At 31.3% G+C, this 15292-nt stretch overlaps 2 protein-coding genes across 2 annotated transcripts; both read left to right on the top strand.

Moving 5' to 3' along the window:
* The first annotated feature begins 1950 nt into the window (after nt 1–1950).
* Nucleotides 1951–8085, top strand: LOC149908258 (synaptic vesicle 2-related protein-like). Its single transcript, XM_090102244.1, has 11 exons — nt 1951–2035; nt 2473–2634; nt 3177–3336; nt 3739–3860; nt 4437–4675; nt 5043–5185; nt 6328–6469; nt 6811–6966; nt 7241–7359; nt 7698–7825; nt 8032–8085. Exons 1-11 carry the CDS (start codon nt 1963–1965, stop codon nt 8076–8078), a joined length of 1491 nt encoding a protein of 496 aa, XP_089958370.1. The 5' UTR covers nt 1951–1962; the 3' UTR covers nt 8079–8085.
* Nucleotides 8086–10291: 2206 nt separating this feature from the next.
* On the top strand, nt 10292–15090 carry LOC149908257 (synaptic vesicle glycoprotein 2A-like). Its single transcript, XM_090102184.1, has 8 exons — nt 10292–10370; nt 11709–11870; nt 12229–12388; nt 12761–12882; nt 13288–13526; nt 13872–14017; nt 14409–14532; nt 14917–15090. Exons 1-8 carry the CDS (start codon nt 10301–10303, stop codon nt 15088–15090), a joined length of 1197 nt encoding a protein of 398 aa, XP_089958310.1. The 5' UTR covers nt 10292–10300.
* The last annotated feature ends 202 nt before the right edge of the window (nt 15091–15292 follow it).

Here is a 15292-nt window from a genome sequence, read left to right as displayed (position 1 = left end):
CCGGGGGAGGGGCCGTGGGTTATGTCGGATTCCTACCGACCAAAACCCCACTGTGTTCCGTCAAGACGCATATTGGTAGAATTCCTCCGTGACCCCCGCACTACGGCCTGCTCGAACAGTATACCTACTATTTTCTGTAGATTGACACTTTTAAAAATTCGTTATATCTTTTGAATGGAATATCCAATTCTTTTCATTTAAAAAGTATTTTGCTGGTATTGAAACAGTCTATAATAAAACATCATTTAATGGGATAAGGATTAATATATGTGTATGGATAACATGGTTTGATTACTGTTGGCACTTCTATTTACTTTGAAAACGTAAAAAAGTTGTTGTAGTAACATAACTACTGAAGATGGACATATGGTATCGCGGACTTTCTTGTAGATATTGATCCATTCTATAATACCGTAGAACATTTTTTTGTTCTATCTTCAATAGATTCCGCAGCGCACGCGATGACAGAAGTTTTATTGAGGATTTTTTTACACCTTGGGTTACATTATTGCATTTTTGGTAAGGATCTCTAATTTTTTTGAAAATGCAATATAGCCTATGTTGCTCAGTAAAGATGCAGCTTTCTAATGGTGAAAGAATTTTTGAAATCGGTCCAGTAGTTTTTGCGTGAAAACCATACATACATACATACATACTTACATACATACTTACAAACTTTTCCTCTTTATAATATTAGTATAGATAGATTACAGGTATTAGTTACTAGGTCCTATTTGATTTCTTTTATGTAAATTTGTTAAAGAATTCATCATAATCTTGTAGTACCTAAGAATAAGTTTAGCTTCTAAAGTAATATATCTCATAAATAGAAGTAGGTATTAATAAACCAATTATGTATTTTAATTTTTATATGGATAAATGTGACGTTTGTTACTAAAATTATTTCCATTTGAATGATGAATGCATGGATGAATATAATATTATGTATAACTACTTATGTATAACGCTTGCAATACGTGTGTTTGTTTACAAAGGATTGATAAACAATGTTTCTGCAACAGCATAGCATATCGAGACCTACAATCAAGTCAGATAAACAAAAACGTTAAATCAATATTTACTTTATCACACAATTTTCATCTAACATCTTATTCGATAAGTACCTATCAACGTCAATTTGTCAATTTGCCTGGAAGAGATGGCTACTAAAGCCTTCAGGCGGCCATTTGTGCATGTCTCTCTTTTGTACCTATATGTTTATCTTTTTCCTATTTGTAATGGTGTACACTAAAGCGTTTTCATTTATTCATTCAACGTCAAAATTTTCGATTATATCAGAATATACTAATTTTTATCTTAAAGTAAAATTTTCATCAAATATTATCTAGCATATTCCGAAGTTCATGCAAACAGTGAAATGTAAATATAATTTTTTCCATGATTACATCTCAAGTTCATAGACTTCAGCATTTAAAATATTATGATAAGTGCCTTATCTACGTATGAGTTATAGTAGTGTTAAATTGTCTCTAGGTAGCGAGTATTTTCTTTATGTTTTCATTGATAGCGTTGGTTTTTTTCTTCTACTATGTTTTTCATAAGATAAGAACTCATGGTGTAAATAAATCTCTTTTGTGAAGTGTCGAGTGAACATTGCTTCATTTACTTATATCAATTTTAAGCAGATATAGAATTGTAAATGAATTATAATGCTTCCATACTATGATGCCACTACAAATTGATGAACGAACATGATTAGTAGTTAAAATGAGGTTCATACACAACCTGGTTCCTCATTAGGTATTCCTAAAATTATCAATTTATGATATAGATCAAAATCTCATCATACCATGCTCATTTTCTGCACGCGAATACAATACTACAATTAAATACATATTACTTAATAGATAGCGTTATATTTACAAAGGAATTATGGATGCTAAAACCGACATTTTAACCTCACTTACGGTAGTGTGATAATGTCTTGATTTTTGTTTTAAAATGGCCAATTTTAACGGTGACAATGATGGAGGAAATGGGTCTTGGAGTTACGAAGAGGCATTCGAGTTGGCTGGTAAGGTTCAGTGTTCTGTATTATCTGTGTAATTATCTAATCATCTGATTCAATCTGGAAAGAATAAGAAATATTTATTTGTTTGTTAGAATCAGACACATACAATAACTAGTAAACAGTTCTGAAACGAATATTGGAACGAAATATACGTTTCAGAAGTATATGTTCTGGAACATATACTTCTGAAACGTATATTTCGTTCTATGGATGGAATATTGTTGTTAACCATTGAAGGATTCGCTTTGATAGCTTACAAATAAAAGCAGGGTTATTGTTTCTACTTATCGCACACATTGTGGCAATATATCCTTCAGAATATGATATATTATTATTTATTTAACTATCTCCTAACGAAATCTTCCTCGTACTTACATCCTGTATAATACCCACACCAAATTGAACCATATTAATTATAACTATATTTCCACCAATTTCAGGTCACGGCAGATACAATTACTTAGTACTTGTAACATGTTGTATAATATCAGTAGCTGTAGCGATGGACATGTTTGGTTTTGGGGTAGTAGTGGCTGCTGCCAGTTGTGATTTGAAACTTACAATTGGTCAGACGGGATTGCTTGTTGGATCGCCTTTTACTGGTAAAGAATATCTATTCTGTCTATATAATATTGATCTATTATTTTAAGCCAGCACCTCACGTACCTGCCGAAGGGGCAATATTGGAACAATCTAGGTTGCACGGCGGTCGGAGCAATTTCAACTGTTCTTTAAATTTCCCCTGCTTGCCTATACACATCGCAATTAAGGAGCCAATTAAGGGTGCAATTCTTATATTGGCCCTGCTGCAGGTAGGTGAGTAGCCGGTTTTAGATTTAACAAGTTAACGTCTAACTGCTTTATGCATTGCACATATTTTTGCTTTAATTCGACCAGGAGAATTATAAATTGATTACTTTATCTGACAGATACTTATGGCCAGTTTATAAAAAAGTAAAGGTATGTTGATTTGCAACTGAAGTTTTAAAGTAAGTATTCTATACTAACGTTAGTTACATTGGAGTGACCTATTTTACCGCAGCAGAATTTGAGATTTAATATTCAGTGTCTTATAGTCATTTTGTAAATTTCAAATTCAAAGTTGTCTGAAACCTTCTTTAAAGTTTCAAATAAATGTTTCCAGGTCTCCTCTTTGCGTACTTCTGGGGTTATTACGCAGACACTCGCGGTAGGCGACAAGCTTTACTCGTGTCTACTTCAGTTGGCTTTATCTTTGGGGCTCTCACCAGCTTCGCTATATCATGGGAAATGATGCTTGTAACCAAGATCATTTGCTCCAGCTTGTAAGACTTGTATTTTTTTATAATTTAAAACCTGAAAAATAATTATGAATGTTAAATTTGAAGTTCTTAGTAAGTGTTCTTGGGTTATCATGAAGTCTTAAAGCAGTCTTGTTTCCATTGTGAGAAAGTCATGGTGCTAGACGACCTATACTTCTACGACCTAACATTTTCCCACTGTTCCTTGAGATTCAATTATCTACAGGATCTAATCTTAATATATTTAAATCTCGTGTCACAATGTTTGTCCTCAATGGACTCCTAAACCACTTAACCGATTATTATAAAATTCGCACACCATCTGCAGTTCAATCCAACTTGAGAGATAGGATAGTTTAAACATATAGGTACCACGGGCGAAGCCGGGGCGGACCGCTAGTATTGATATAGAAATTACTTTTCCAGTTTGATGGCATCCCAAACAATTATTATAACATATCTTGGAGAGAGTACTAGAACCAAAAATCGGAATCAATTTATATTCATAATGGTGTCCATGAATTTAGGAGCAGAAGTTATATCTTTTGGTGAGTTTTTTTTTATTTGGTTATCTTTTCAGAAGTTATTCCCGGAAAAGATAAGCGTAATAATATTATTATGTTAATCTTTCAGCTTATTATGGATATTTCCAAAATTCTAATATATTTGGAAGTTTAGTACCTAATGTACAATAATTAATTAAATTAATTTAAGGTGATAATTCAAGCACTTATTCATCTATACTATCTATAGGTACTAATATTATAAAGCTGCAGAGTTTGTTTGAACGCGCTCAATCTCAGGATCTACTGGTCCGATTTGAAAAATTATTTCGGTGTTAGATAGCCTATTTATCGAGGAAAGCTATAAGCTATACCTATAACATCACGTTAATACCAACAGGAGCAGAGCACTGTGGGTATAACCGGAGGGCACGGCTAGTTGATGTCAATTTCTCATTTTTTAATTGCATAAAATTATCAGTTACCATAAACAAAACAAAACAACCATGCTTTCAAAATTGTTAAATAATTCCGAAACCAAACATCTACTAATGATTTTTGTCCAAACCATGTTAACTTTTCAATCCAAACCTATTCTTACAACTAAAAATTTGTTTCCAGGTCTGGCCTATTTCATTCTACCATTAACATTCGCCTATCAATTATTCTCCTTGCCTATAATTTTCAATTCCTGGAGGTTCTATACCTTTTTATTAGCAACTCCACTAGGATTAGGAGCATTATTTTTGTGTTTTCTCTATGAGAGTCCTAAATTCTTGGCTGAAAAAAGCGGGGATGAAGCAATGAATGTGCTAAAGAAAATATTTGTTTTTAATGGCGGCGATGAAGTAAATTTTCCGGTGAGTGACTTTTTGGAAATTTTAAGACGAAAAATAAATACAGTTTATGAAAATATGATAATGTGCGATTTAAAATTAATAATATTTTGATTTAAAAATGCAATGGTTATTTAATAGTTCAGAAAATGAAAGTTAAGTAATGTCTGAAATAGTTTTATGATTTGAATTTCACTTACAACTCTAATGATCTAATCCATATTTTGCATGCTTTTCAAGTTTCAAGTAAAAAACTACGAGTGCACTAAATAAGAAGTTATTTTCACCTTCTTGAACTGAAGTTAATTTCTAATTAGACTGTTATAATTAAGCATGCTATGTGCTTTTAAGATTTCACTAATATTTACTTCCAACATTATCTTCTTATCAGGTAAAATCCCTCCACCTGTCCTCTAACATACAAAACAAATCGTTCTGCAGTTCCTTCACTACTCAAGCGTCCCCTCTATTCACTCCGCCCTTATTGTGGAGGACCATGCAATTGTTCTTCTTACTGGCTTTGGTTTGTTCTATGTAAGTTTTTATTAAGATACCTCCAAATTTTTCTGCATTAAGTGTGAGATGTTTTTTTGAAGTGAAAACTTCTTTAGCGGCGTTGGGTATAAAATTTTAAACTTGCGTCAGGACACGTGGCCTGACCGAAAAAGCGTAAGACGGATGTATTTTTTTTAAGCCCTTATATTCCATGCGTAAGACGGATACCATTCCAAAATATCAAACATGCTGAACGTTAATAATCAAGTTTTCACTTCTGCCGGCACTCCCGGAGTGCAACCCGTCTTTTTTTTTAATTTAAGATTTATTTAGGGATTTTGAACGGGACTTATTCATAATTAACCCGACGCACGTTGAACACAGCGAGCGTAGTAATGAGGAGCCTTGTTTCTTTCAGAATAAAGGTTAATAATAATTAATATTTTGAAAAAATAATTTTTTTTGGTCAAATGCGTTTTTACTAAAGATAATCCTATTAAATCTGTTTACGGAATTTTGTGTGTAACAATTTTGTAGGCATTGAAGTTTGCTGTTGTGTTACAGTAGGAGTGATATAATTGCACATAATATTTTATGCCTGCATCGTATTAATTCAGAAAAAATATTTCATTCTTTGTATGTTTGTTTCGTTATGACTTGTAATGGACTCAAGCTCTAAGTAGCTTGAGGCCGATTTTGAAAATGTTTTCACCACTAAAAACTGTATTATTCCTGAATGCCCTATGCCCTATTTTTATTGCTAACCACGAACAAGGGGCTACTGGCTAGTTACCTATTTCATCAATTAATTGTCAAATTTATTATCGTTATAATTTTATGCCTATGCCTGCTAGACATAGGCATACAATTATTACGATAATAACATTATTTATGTTATACTTCTAGCAGATGTGTGTTGTACGTCAATATATTATTGAACATTATTGTATTGTTTTCAATATTTGTATAGGTTTAGTCAACATATTATTATAATAGAAATTATACCTGGCTCAAAAACAAATTATTCTGAAAACAAACAAATTTCATTGTGATAATAAATGACTTCAGCAACAGCAAAAAAAATATTAGCCGTTTTCAAAGCCTTAGACTCTTTATAAAACGGCGCTCTTTAATTAACTGCCTAAATCTATTGTTTTAAATAAAGATTTTTATATTTTCAGAAATAATGCATTTATCATGTGGTTTCCGACGATGGTGGACATATTTTTCAATTCAATGTTTTCAGGAAAAGACATTGAGTTTTCCTTCTGTGATAGCATACGAAATGTTTCAGCATCTGAAAATGTTCAGAATGTTGAGAAAGTAAGTGTTGAGTAATATTTTGGGTTTTCGAAAGGAAATTAATTTAACTTATATTATGCTTTAAAAGTAATTATGCGTATTGATACGATGTATCTGACAAAAATGTGTTTAAAATGTGGTAAAAATAATCATAATCATTACCTCTGTATATTTTTTTAAGATGAGAATGAGAAATGAATGAGAATCTCATTAGGAAAATTTTTGGTAGTATCTTCAAACATATTATTATTTATTGTAGGTCTGTCTCCGGATGATATTTTTCTTTTTTTAAATGGTTAATGTTACCTATAGCTATAATTTTTATTGTGAAAACTTGTAATAAATAATGTCTGATTTTTCAGTTATGTACTGGAGTAGTATCTGGAGAAACTTTATACTCCGGTGTGTTTGCGAGTTTATTTTTCGCGGTATTGAATCTCGTGGTAGCTATGTTTGCCAAGTGGCGTCGCCTGGTTTTGATCTCTTCGTTTGCTATATCTGCTATTAGTTGCTTAGTGGTATGTATTGTTTTATTTTTATTTTATTTTGTATTTGGTACAAAAAAAAAGATTTTTTTGTCTATTTAAATGATTCAAGCAAATTTTGAATTACTATGTAATTTTGGTAGTTTTTAAATAGTTAAAAAAAGATTTTACTTTTTATTATAATAGACTATAGCACGTTATCTTTTAATTAACGTAGAATTTTCTTTGTTTAATTGCGACCTGTCAAATTATTCAAGAATATTTTATACAAGAAAAAAATCACAAAAAATTAATTAAAAAATTGCAGGTAGTTTTACAAAACCAACCGATAGCTAGCGTGATATTCTTCACGTTAATACAAATAACGGCTATTGGTCTGGGCAGTGTGTCCTCTTACTTCGTTGATATCTATCCTACTACTTGCAGGTAGGAATATTATTTTTATATTTTTTTTGTATTTTTATGGTTATATTTTCTTAGAATTTAAATTGGAAATTTGTACAAGGGAAAACTATATATTCTTCAAATTAAATATATGAGAATTATTCTGAAAGAATCGAATTAAGTTATTTAGAAAAAAGATAATTGATAGTCTAAAATGTAGTCACTAAAAGAGGAAATTTATTTTAGTAAAAAAGTAATTAAATAGAGGATTAGTTTTCCTTGAAACGTTTTAATAATTATGTATTTATAGACTTAAATATTATTAAAACAGTATTTATATACTTAATTCTTCATAAAATTTGTAAATTATTTAATTTTAGTGGTCTAGCAACTAGTCTAGGTTTCATGTTCGCTCGCTTCGCTTCGCTAACGAGCGTGACTGTGATCGGAGCGACCATCGTTGGGAACTGCGAAACTATCTTTTATATTTATGCAGCTTTGGGCGTTTGTAAGTATAAAAACTCATTATAAAAAATAAAATAATTATTGAAATCACTTAAGGGGAAAAAATTCGTGAGCTCGGAAAATACTGGAACGATTTTGATGTTTTTACAAATAGAAAGCTAATTTATTCCTCAGTGACAGTTGTAGGTGAATTTTTAATGATTTTTGTACTTTTCTAATTAACGGAAGAATATTTTTTTTTGTTTTCAGCTGGCATTGTCGTGGCTTTATTACTGCCATCTGATCGTTCGAAATAGATATATAAAAAGATAGATCTAAGTAAATTATATATTGTGTTTTATTTACATACCCTTTAGGATAATAATATGATTGTACGTATCTTATATATAATAAAACCGGCCAAGTGCGAGTCGGGCTCGCGCACAAAGGGTTCCGTAGCAGCAAATATAATAAATTACAGTTAAATCAACCTATCTCAAAAACTATAAGAGATACTTTGATCAAACCAAAAATCGTTGAAAGAGTTAATTAGCATGCATCACCTCTATTTTTTTTAGAATTTTATACCCCGTAGTTATAAAAATAGAGGGGGGGGGACATACTTTTTACGACTTTGAGAGCTGATATCTCAAAAACCGTTCACTTTAAGAAAAATGTTTTTTAGAAAACTTTATATCATTTTAAAAGACCTTTCCATTGATACCCCACACGGGTATGTACATCGAAAAAAAAAATTTCATCCCTCAGTTACATGTATGGGGGGCCCCACCCCCAATTCTTTTTTTTACTATTTAGTGTCATATTTTTGTAGCGGTTCATACAACACATATTCCCATCAAATTTCATCACTGTAGTACTTATAGTTTCCGAGTAAATCGGCTGTGACAGACGGACAGACGGACAGACGGACATGACGAAACTATAAGGGTTCCGTTTTTGCCATTTTGGCTACGGAACCCTAAAAATGAATCGCAAAATGTGTTGGTAAGCGCATAACTCGAGAACGGCTGAACCGATTTCGATAATTCTTTTTTTATTATATTCCTTGAAGTACGAGGATGGTTTTTATGTAGAGAAAACGTAAATATGTACCACGGGCGAAGCCGGGGCGGACCGCTAGTTGTATATATTTTTGGGCACCGGAGGCAGATTGAGACAATTTCAAGAACACGTTTTGGTTAAGTATAAATATTTTTGGTCTAATGTGCTATTTTCAATATAATAATTATAAAAACAATGTGAAATGGGATAAAATTTAAGATATGAGATTGGGATTGAGATAAAGATATATATTTATTTCTTAACTTTAATGGGATGAGGTTGGGATGGGGTTTTATGACGCACCGGGCGGAGCTCCACTCCGCCCGGTGCGGAATCCGATGGCGAACTGAACTTATTGTGTGGTAAAATAATAATTAATATACATTATAATAGAATATGCAATATCGACGCATTGCATTACGGGAACATGTATATTGTCTGTACGATTAGGTAATCGTACACAATGTCTTATTGCGTCAACACATAGGTATATTATGTATTAAGTGCTGACACAAAATGTATGTATAATGTGCTGACTTAATTGGGGCTATGCTCTCTTACTAAGAGTTTTATAAGAATTAAATAATAAATTTGAAAGGGATCTATAACCTCCCATGCTATAGCGTGGAGAGCGTCATGCTTAGTTACGGTCAGTAGGAGTAAGGAGAGGAAAAGCTGTGCTCTAAATACTGGAGCAAATTTTTCTGCAAGGAAGCATTCCTGTAGATATATTTAAAAAGAAATCAAATTGCATTTAGTTTTTTTTTTTTAATCTACTTGCCACGTCCAGGATTCAAACACAAAAAGGTAAAAAAATAAACATGCGTCATTTTCATTCCATTCAAAAATTTCCAACTTGAATTTTATCGTAATATAGGTACAATTGTGGGTACAATAATAATAATTATATTTTTCAATGTGAACTTATTTATATTTTAGCACATTCATCATCAATCCTTGAAATAAATAAGTTAATTATAGATATCAAAATACTCTAAGGGCTGATTTTTCAATCGATGGTTAAAATTTATCCTTCCAATAAAGTATAACACGGATATTTTACAATGTCACCTGTATACCGTCAAATACGGAAAAATATAATATATTTTTGAAATGGTAGATTAATACGTTATTCGATTAATAAGTTTTAACCAAGGATTGAAAAATCAGCCCTAAGGGTATCAACGTACTTATCGACCTTTTTTATTTCCCTATCATATATTTAGTGGAATATAACTATTAGGGACGTAATTAATAACTTAAATTTCGTACTAAGTAAGAATAGCTTTAAATTTGTAGCTTTGTCAACAACAAATACACAAAACAAATTGTAAAATAAATTGGAATAAATAAAATAATATATTCTGTTAATTTCGCACTTGAAAAAAAAACACGAAAAAGACACATCTGTATAAATAAATTGAATGCATGTCAAAACATAAATGATGGTTAATTGGTTTTGAGTTGTGGTGACAGTATGTCGTATTTAGTGTTGAACGGAAATCGGAAAACTTCGTGGGATTTTGAAGAGGCGCTTGATTTGACTGGTGAGTTTTTAAATAATGGATTTGTTTTAATTTATTGCTGTTATTAGTTAGGTATATAATTTATATTTAAATAAATATTATATTTAAAAAATAGGGCCAAAAATAATAATTTTCCTCACATCGCGTGCGTATCGAAAATAATTGATGACAGTATAAACTTTGTGCAACTTTGCAAAATAATATTTTTATGTTAAAAAAATGTCGTGACAGCATAATATATATTTATGACACAATAATAAGTATATTAAATTGAAAAATATATTGGCATGGTTCTGCATACGCTATAAATCGCATATCCCCTATTTTAATACCTATACAACAGAAACTAATGTCTATTGCAATAAATTAAACTTCTCTACTTGAAGCACAGTATTACAATATTATTTCCTATAGATATTGTAATAGACTTGAAGTCATGCAGATTTCATCTGTCCATGGAAATAATTCAATTTTGAAGTTAAAAATATTCATCCAAAATTTATACCAAAATTTTGCAAATTAGAATCATTTTATTTACTAGCGTAGAGTTTATTTTTGGAAGATCAATCTGATAATGTACAGAGAATGACTGATTACAGTTCGAACAATACGTTCGTATTTAGCAAGTGTTTGTACATAACTTTATTTGTAGCGATGGATTTACGTCAATGAATTATACATGGTCACTGTGAAATGATTTGTGAAAGAGTGGACGACATATTATCTTCTTAGTTACTATTGTTTGTAGAAGATAAATGAAACTCGTACCTACGTTAGTGGAATTAAAAATAGTTATGGAAAATTCGATTTTTCGCACATTATCTATCAACTGTAGGTATTCAATTCAAGGTAGTAGGCACAGTTTAAAATTATGTCGTAAAGTATAATATGTTAGCAGAGGAAGTTAAAAACAAAAAATGCAATTCCTTCGTAAAACAGTTTCTCTCAAAAATGATAAGATATTAACTATCAATGAGTTGATTCAATTTTGGGTTATATTATGTTCAATGTACACAGCGCTTTTCATTTGCAGGTTTGAACCCTAGGTTGTACATGTAGGTACCTATAACCTTGAAATCTTTTTTCAAGAAAACAATAATTATAGGTAACTAGATTTCCGCCCGCGGCTTCGCCCGCATTTTCAAAGGAAAACCCGCATAGTTCCCGTTCCCATGGGATTTCCGGGATATAACCTATCCTATGTGTTAATCCAAATTACCCTCTATATGTGTGCTAACTTTCATTGTAATCGGTTCAGTAGTTTTTACGTGAAAGAGTAACAAACATCCATACATCCATACATCCATACAAACTTTCGCCTTTATAATAGTATTAAGATTAAGATGGTAATATTTATAGGTAATGGCCGGTACAACTATCTAGCGCTCTTCGCGTGTTCCATAATATGTATAGCCGTGTCCCTGGATATATTTGGCTTCTCCGTGGTGGTGGATGCTGCAGCCTGTGACCTGGAGCTGACGATACAGCAGGTCGGACTGCTGGTCAGTTCTCCGTTGGTGGGTAAGACGAATATTAAATAATGTAAGTCCACAGACATATATTATGTCTGTGTGTATGTCCAATAAAAATGTCATTTTAGTTGTTGAACTTATATCTCTAAAATGGCTAAATTTATTTTTAACAATTTAGGAAAGGAAGTTACCTACTTGGTTTATCCGCTTAGATTATGATATCAAATATCTGTTAAAAATACGAAAAACTACAAAATATCCCGTCTAGCAGATAATTTGGTTCATGAAGTGTGTATAGAACTTAGGTTTGGTAGCAATTTACGTTAAATTCGAATACAAATCAACAGCTGTTTTGTGTGAAAATTGTAGTCAATTTAAATTTAAATTATAATAAATCGTTTTTTAAGGTATTCTCTTCGCATATCCATGGGGTTATTTAGCAGACACTCGCGGAAGAAGGCTAGCCATTCTGATATCTACTTCAGTGGGATTTGTTTTTAGTTTCTTGAGCAGTTTTGCGATAAACTGGCAAATGATGTTGGCTGCTAAAGTTATTGGAAGCAGTTTGTAAGTTACCGTTGTTTATTTGTAGGTATTTATTTAATTAAAACAATCTATTCCACACTACCATTTTGAGATCTCACAATTTGCTTATTAAAATATTGACCTTTATTTTGCTGAATTCTATATTTTGTCTGAAACTAAATTACTTATATTTACTTTAACGCTTTTTACTCGTAATCTAATTTTTTATCTATAGAAAATTACGAAAAAAATTTTTTTTGTCTCTTTTGACAAAATCTGTTGTTTTGACGAAGTTAAATATTGTAAATTACCACATACTGAATGCAGTTTAATTTATTTTATCCCAGTTTCCTTCCAAATATTAATATTATTACGGATAATAAAAGATACTATTAGAAAGAATTAATTTTTCAGTTCTCTAGCATCACTAACACTAATAATGACCTATCTTGGCGAAAGTGTAACAACTAAACACAGAAATGAATATCTATTCCTCATGAATAGTGTTAATTTAGCAGCTGAAATGTTTTCCTTTGGTGAGTATAATTATTACAGTCTAAAGCCTTAATTTGTTTAGTTTCTTCGCATGTTGTATGGATTTAGGAAACTACTATTGGTTGATGAACATTAACTAGGAACCGAGTAAATCTCGGAAATATAGAAAAAGTTTATTTACTTTAAAATGAAGACAATTAAAAGTTTCTTCAGTAAAGAATTAAATTTTCAGAATTTATTGACTGTTAAGTACAAGAATGTGATTAATTAAATATTCTACTTATACCCATATTATTTTGCAGATCTTCTCCTACTATCTGTATCAATTTCATTTTCTCAGAAATACATTATTCTGACCTAATTTCTTTTAAAGAAAAAGGACTAACTACTACATTATTTTATAATCCTCTTTATACATTTTTATAATTCTTCTCGTCCATTTTTAGGTTTAGCCCTTCTCCTGCTACCTATATCAATTTCAATACCTCTCCCCTGGTTATCCATAACATTTGTATCTTGGAGACTCTATACCCTCGTAATGTCTTTACCTCTGGGCATGGGTGCCTTGCTAATGTTGTGCCTTGAAGAAAGTCCCAAGTTTTTGTTTAGTAATGGGCAGGAAGATAAAGCTTTGAGTGTGTTGAAGAAGATTTATAGAACGAATTGTGGGAGGAGTGAATATCCAGTGAGTATCGAAAAATATTCGTTTGAAGTTCTTTAGGATATATGTATATTGAAAACGATAGGTCAATGCTTTGAGGTGGTCTTCGCCTTACAATCTTTTCTAAGCGTTAACTTATTCAAACTTCTCTGATAATATCTAGCGCTAAATGAATACTAACTTTTAGTCGATTCAAATTTTGGACTAATAAATTAAAAGTATAACAACCAGTTTTACAGATTCTTGGTATGTTCTGTTTCGCTTACTATAACGATAATCAAATTATTTCTTCCTGATAAAGTATCATGTATCATTTGATTGGTTTTGGTGACTAAATTCTCTGAATCGTAAAAAACTGTTTTATTTCAGGTAAAAGCCCTAAAAAAGGGTAATGACATAAAGAAATGTATCTCATTCTGTGGCTCGTTAGCTCGACAAACTGTACCAGTTTTCACACCACCATTATTGTGGAGGACATTACAGTTATTCTATTTGGTTATTTTGGTTATTGCTATGTAAGTATTTAATAAAAACATGTTACTTCAGTTTCTTAGATATCCGAAACGTAACGTAACGTTTAAAAGTATTTTGTCTCTTGTGTGATTGATGTGTGTAATATTCTGTGTTTTCATCGTGAAATTTTAGAAAGTAGGAATAAAAAGCATTTTTTAGAATCCTTTAAACTGTCTGTAGTTTCTAAATAATTATTTTGGAAATCAACAAATACGTCAACTAAACAGTGCACTATTATTTTTCTTATGTGTTTTATTCGATTTATTTTGTCTGAAATTTCAAAATGAATTTCTTTTGAATTTAACAATAATTAAGATTTTACTCAGGCGTGCAATACAAACTATTTTTTTCTATGCGTTGATTTATTTTATCCAATTAAATATTATATTTTAGTAATAACATATGCTTGATGTGGTTCCCAATGATGTTGGATCTAGTTTTCAACTCAGTCACAGTTTCTGGAACCTTCTGTGAAAGTCTCGTCAAAAACGTTACGATATCGAGGCCCTTACAGAATGTAAGTATTTTTTTTATTTAGACACTTAATCTATTGTTAATTTTATTTGTACAACTTTTATTAATCAAACACATACTTTATAACTTTTGATTTCAAGGTTTCTAATTACTTTTAGTAGATTAGTAGATAATTATTCTAATTTTTGATCAGTTATATTTGAAGTGATATTTTTTATAGTCTTAACATATTAGGCACATTTTAAACCTTTTCAAAACGATTCAATAAATAAATTTTAACTCTATTTGACGTAATTAGCACATAATAATAATTGTAATCAGAAATTCTGACTTTGTTTTAGCTTCATTATTTTCGTTTTCTTATTTCTCATTTCAGAGCAATTATATAACCAAATAATTGAATTCTAAACACAATATTCTTTTCTAGATATGCCAAGAGCCAGTCGCAATGAAGACCCTTACAGCGGGTCTGCTTACCAGTCTGTTCTTCGGTCTGCTTAACTTGTCTGTCACGAAACTAGCGGTCTGGCGCCGCTCTGTGTTGATGTCTGCTTATTTGATGTCTGCTATTAGTTGTGTTATGGTGAATATGTGTTTCTAGTGTCAATGTATCAAGAAAAAGCTTTTTGTGTTGAATAGTCCATTTATAGAAAGCTATATTTTTCGTAGCGGGTAAAATTATGGAGTATAATAGCTAGTCTGTCATTAACAGACAGTCTGCTAACCAGCCTGTTCTTCGGTCTGCTAAACTTGTCTTATACCTACGCTGTCGGCTTATATGCAAAAATAGGATAAAAATTACG

This window comes from Colias eurytheme, chromosome 5, assembly GCF_061535395.1.
Source record: "Colias eurytheme isolate Ceu_HAF_F1 chromosome 5, ilColEury1 Martin Lab GWU primary, whole genome shotgun sequence".
In the NCBI taxonomy this organism is placed as follows: domain Eukaryota; kingdom Metazoa; phylum Arthropoda; class Insecta; order Lepidoptera; family Pieridae; genus Colias; species Colias eurytheme.
Note: the sequence above shows the minus strand (reverse complement) of the source record. Positions and strands in the feature narration are given on the sequence as shown.

Excerpts from the sequence above, each read along its gene's own strand:
- LOC149908258 (XM_090102244.1), top strand. The coding sequence starts at position 1,963 with ATGGCCAATTTTAACGGTGACAATGATGGAGGAAATGGGTCTTGGAGT. Across the intron at positions 6,470-6,810 it reads ATGTTCAGAATGTTGAGAAA|TTATGTACTGGAGTAGTATC; the intron begins GTAAGTGTTGAG and ends CTGATTTTTCAG. Across the intron at positions 6,967-7,240 it reads CTGCTATTAGTTGCTTAGTG|GTAGTTTTACAAAACCAACC; the intron begins GTATGTATTGTT and ends AAAAAATTGCAG.
- LOC149908257 (XM_090102184.1), top strand. The coding sequence starts at position 10,301 with ATGTCGTATTTAGTGTTGAACGGAAATCGGAAAACTTCGTGGGATTTT. Across the intron at positions 14,018-14,408 it reads GTTATTTTGGTTATTGCTAT|TAATAACATATGCTTGATGT; the intron begins GTAAGTATTTAA and ends ATTATATTTTAG. Across the intron at positions 14,533-14,916 it reads TATCGAGGCCCTTACAGAAT|ATATGCCAAGAGCCAGTCGC; the intron begins GTAAGTATTTTT and ends ATTCTTTTCTAG.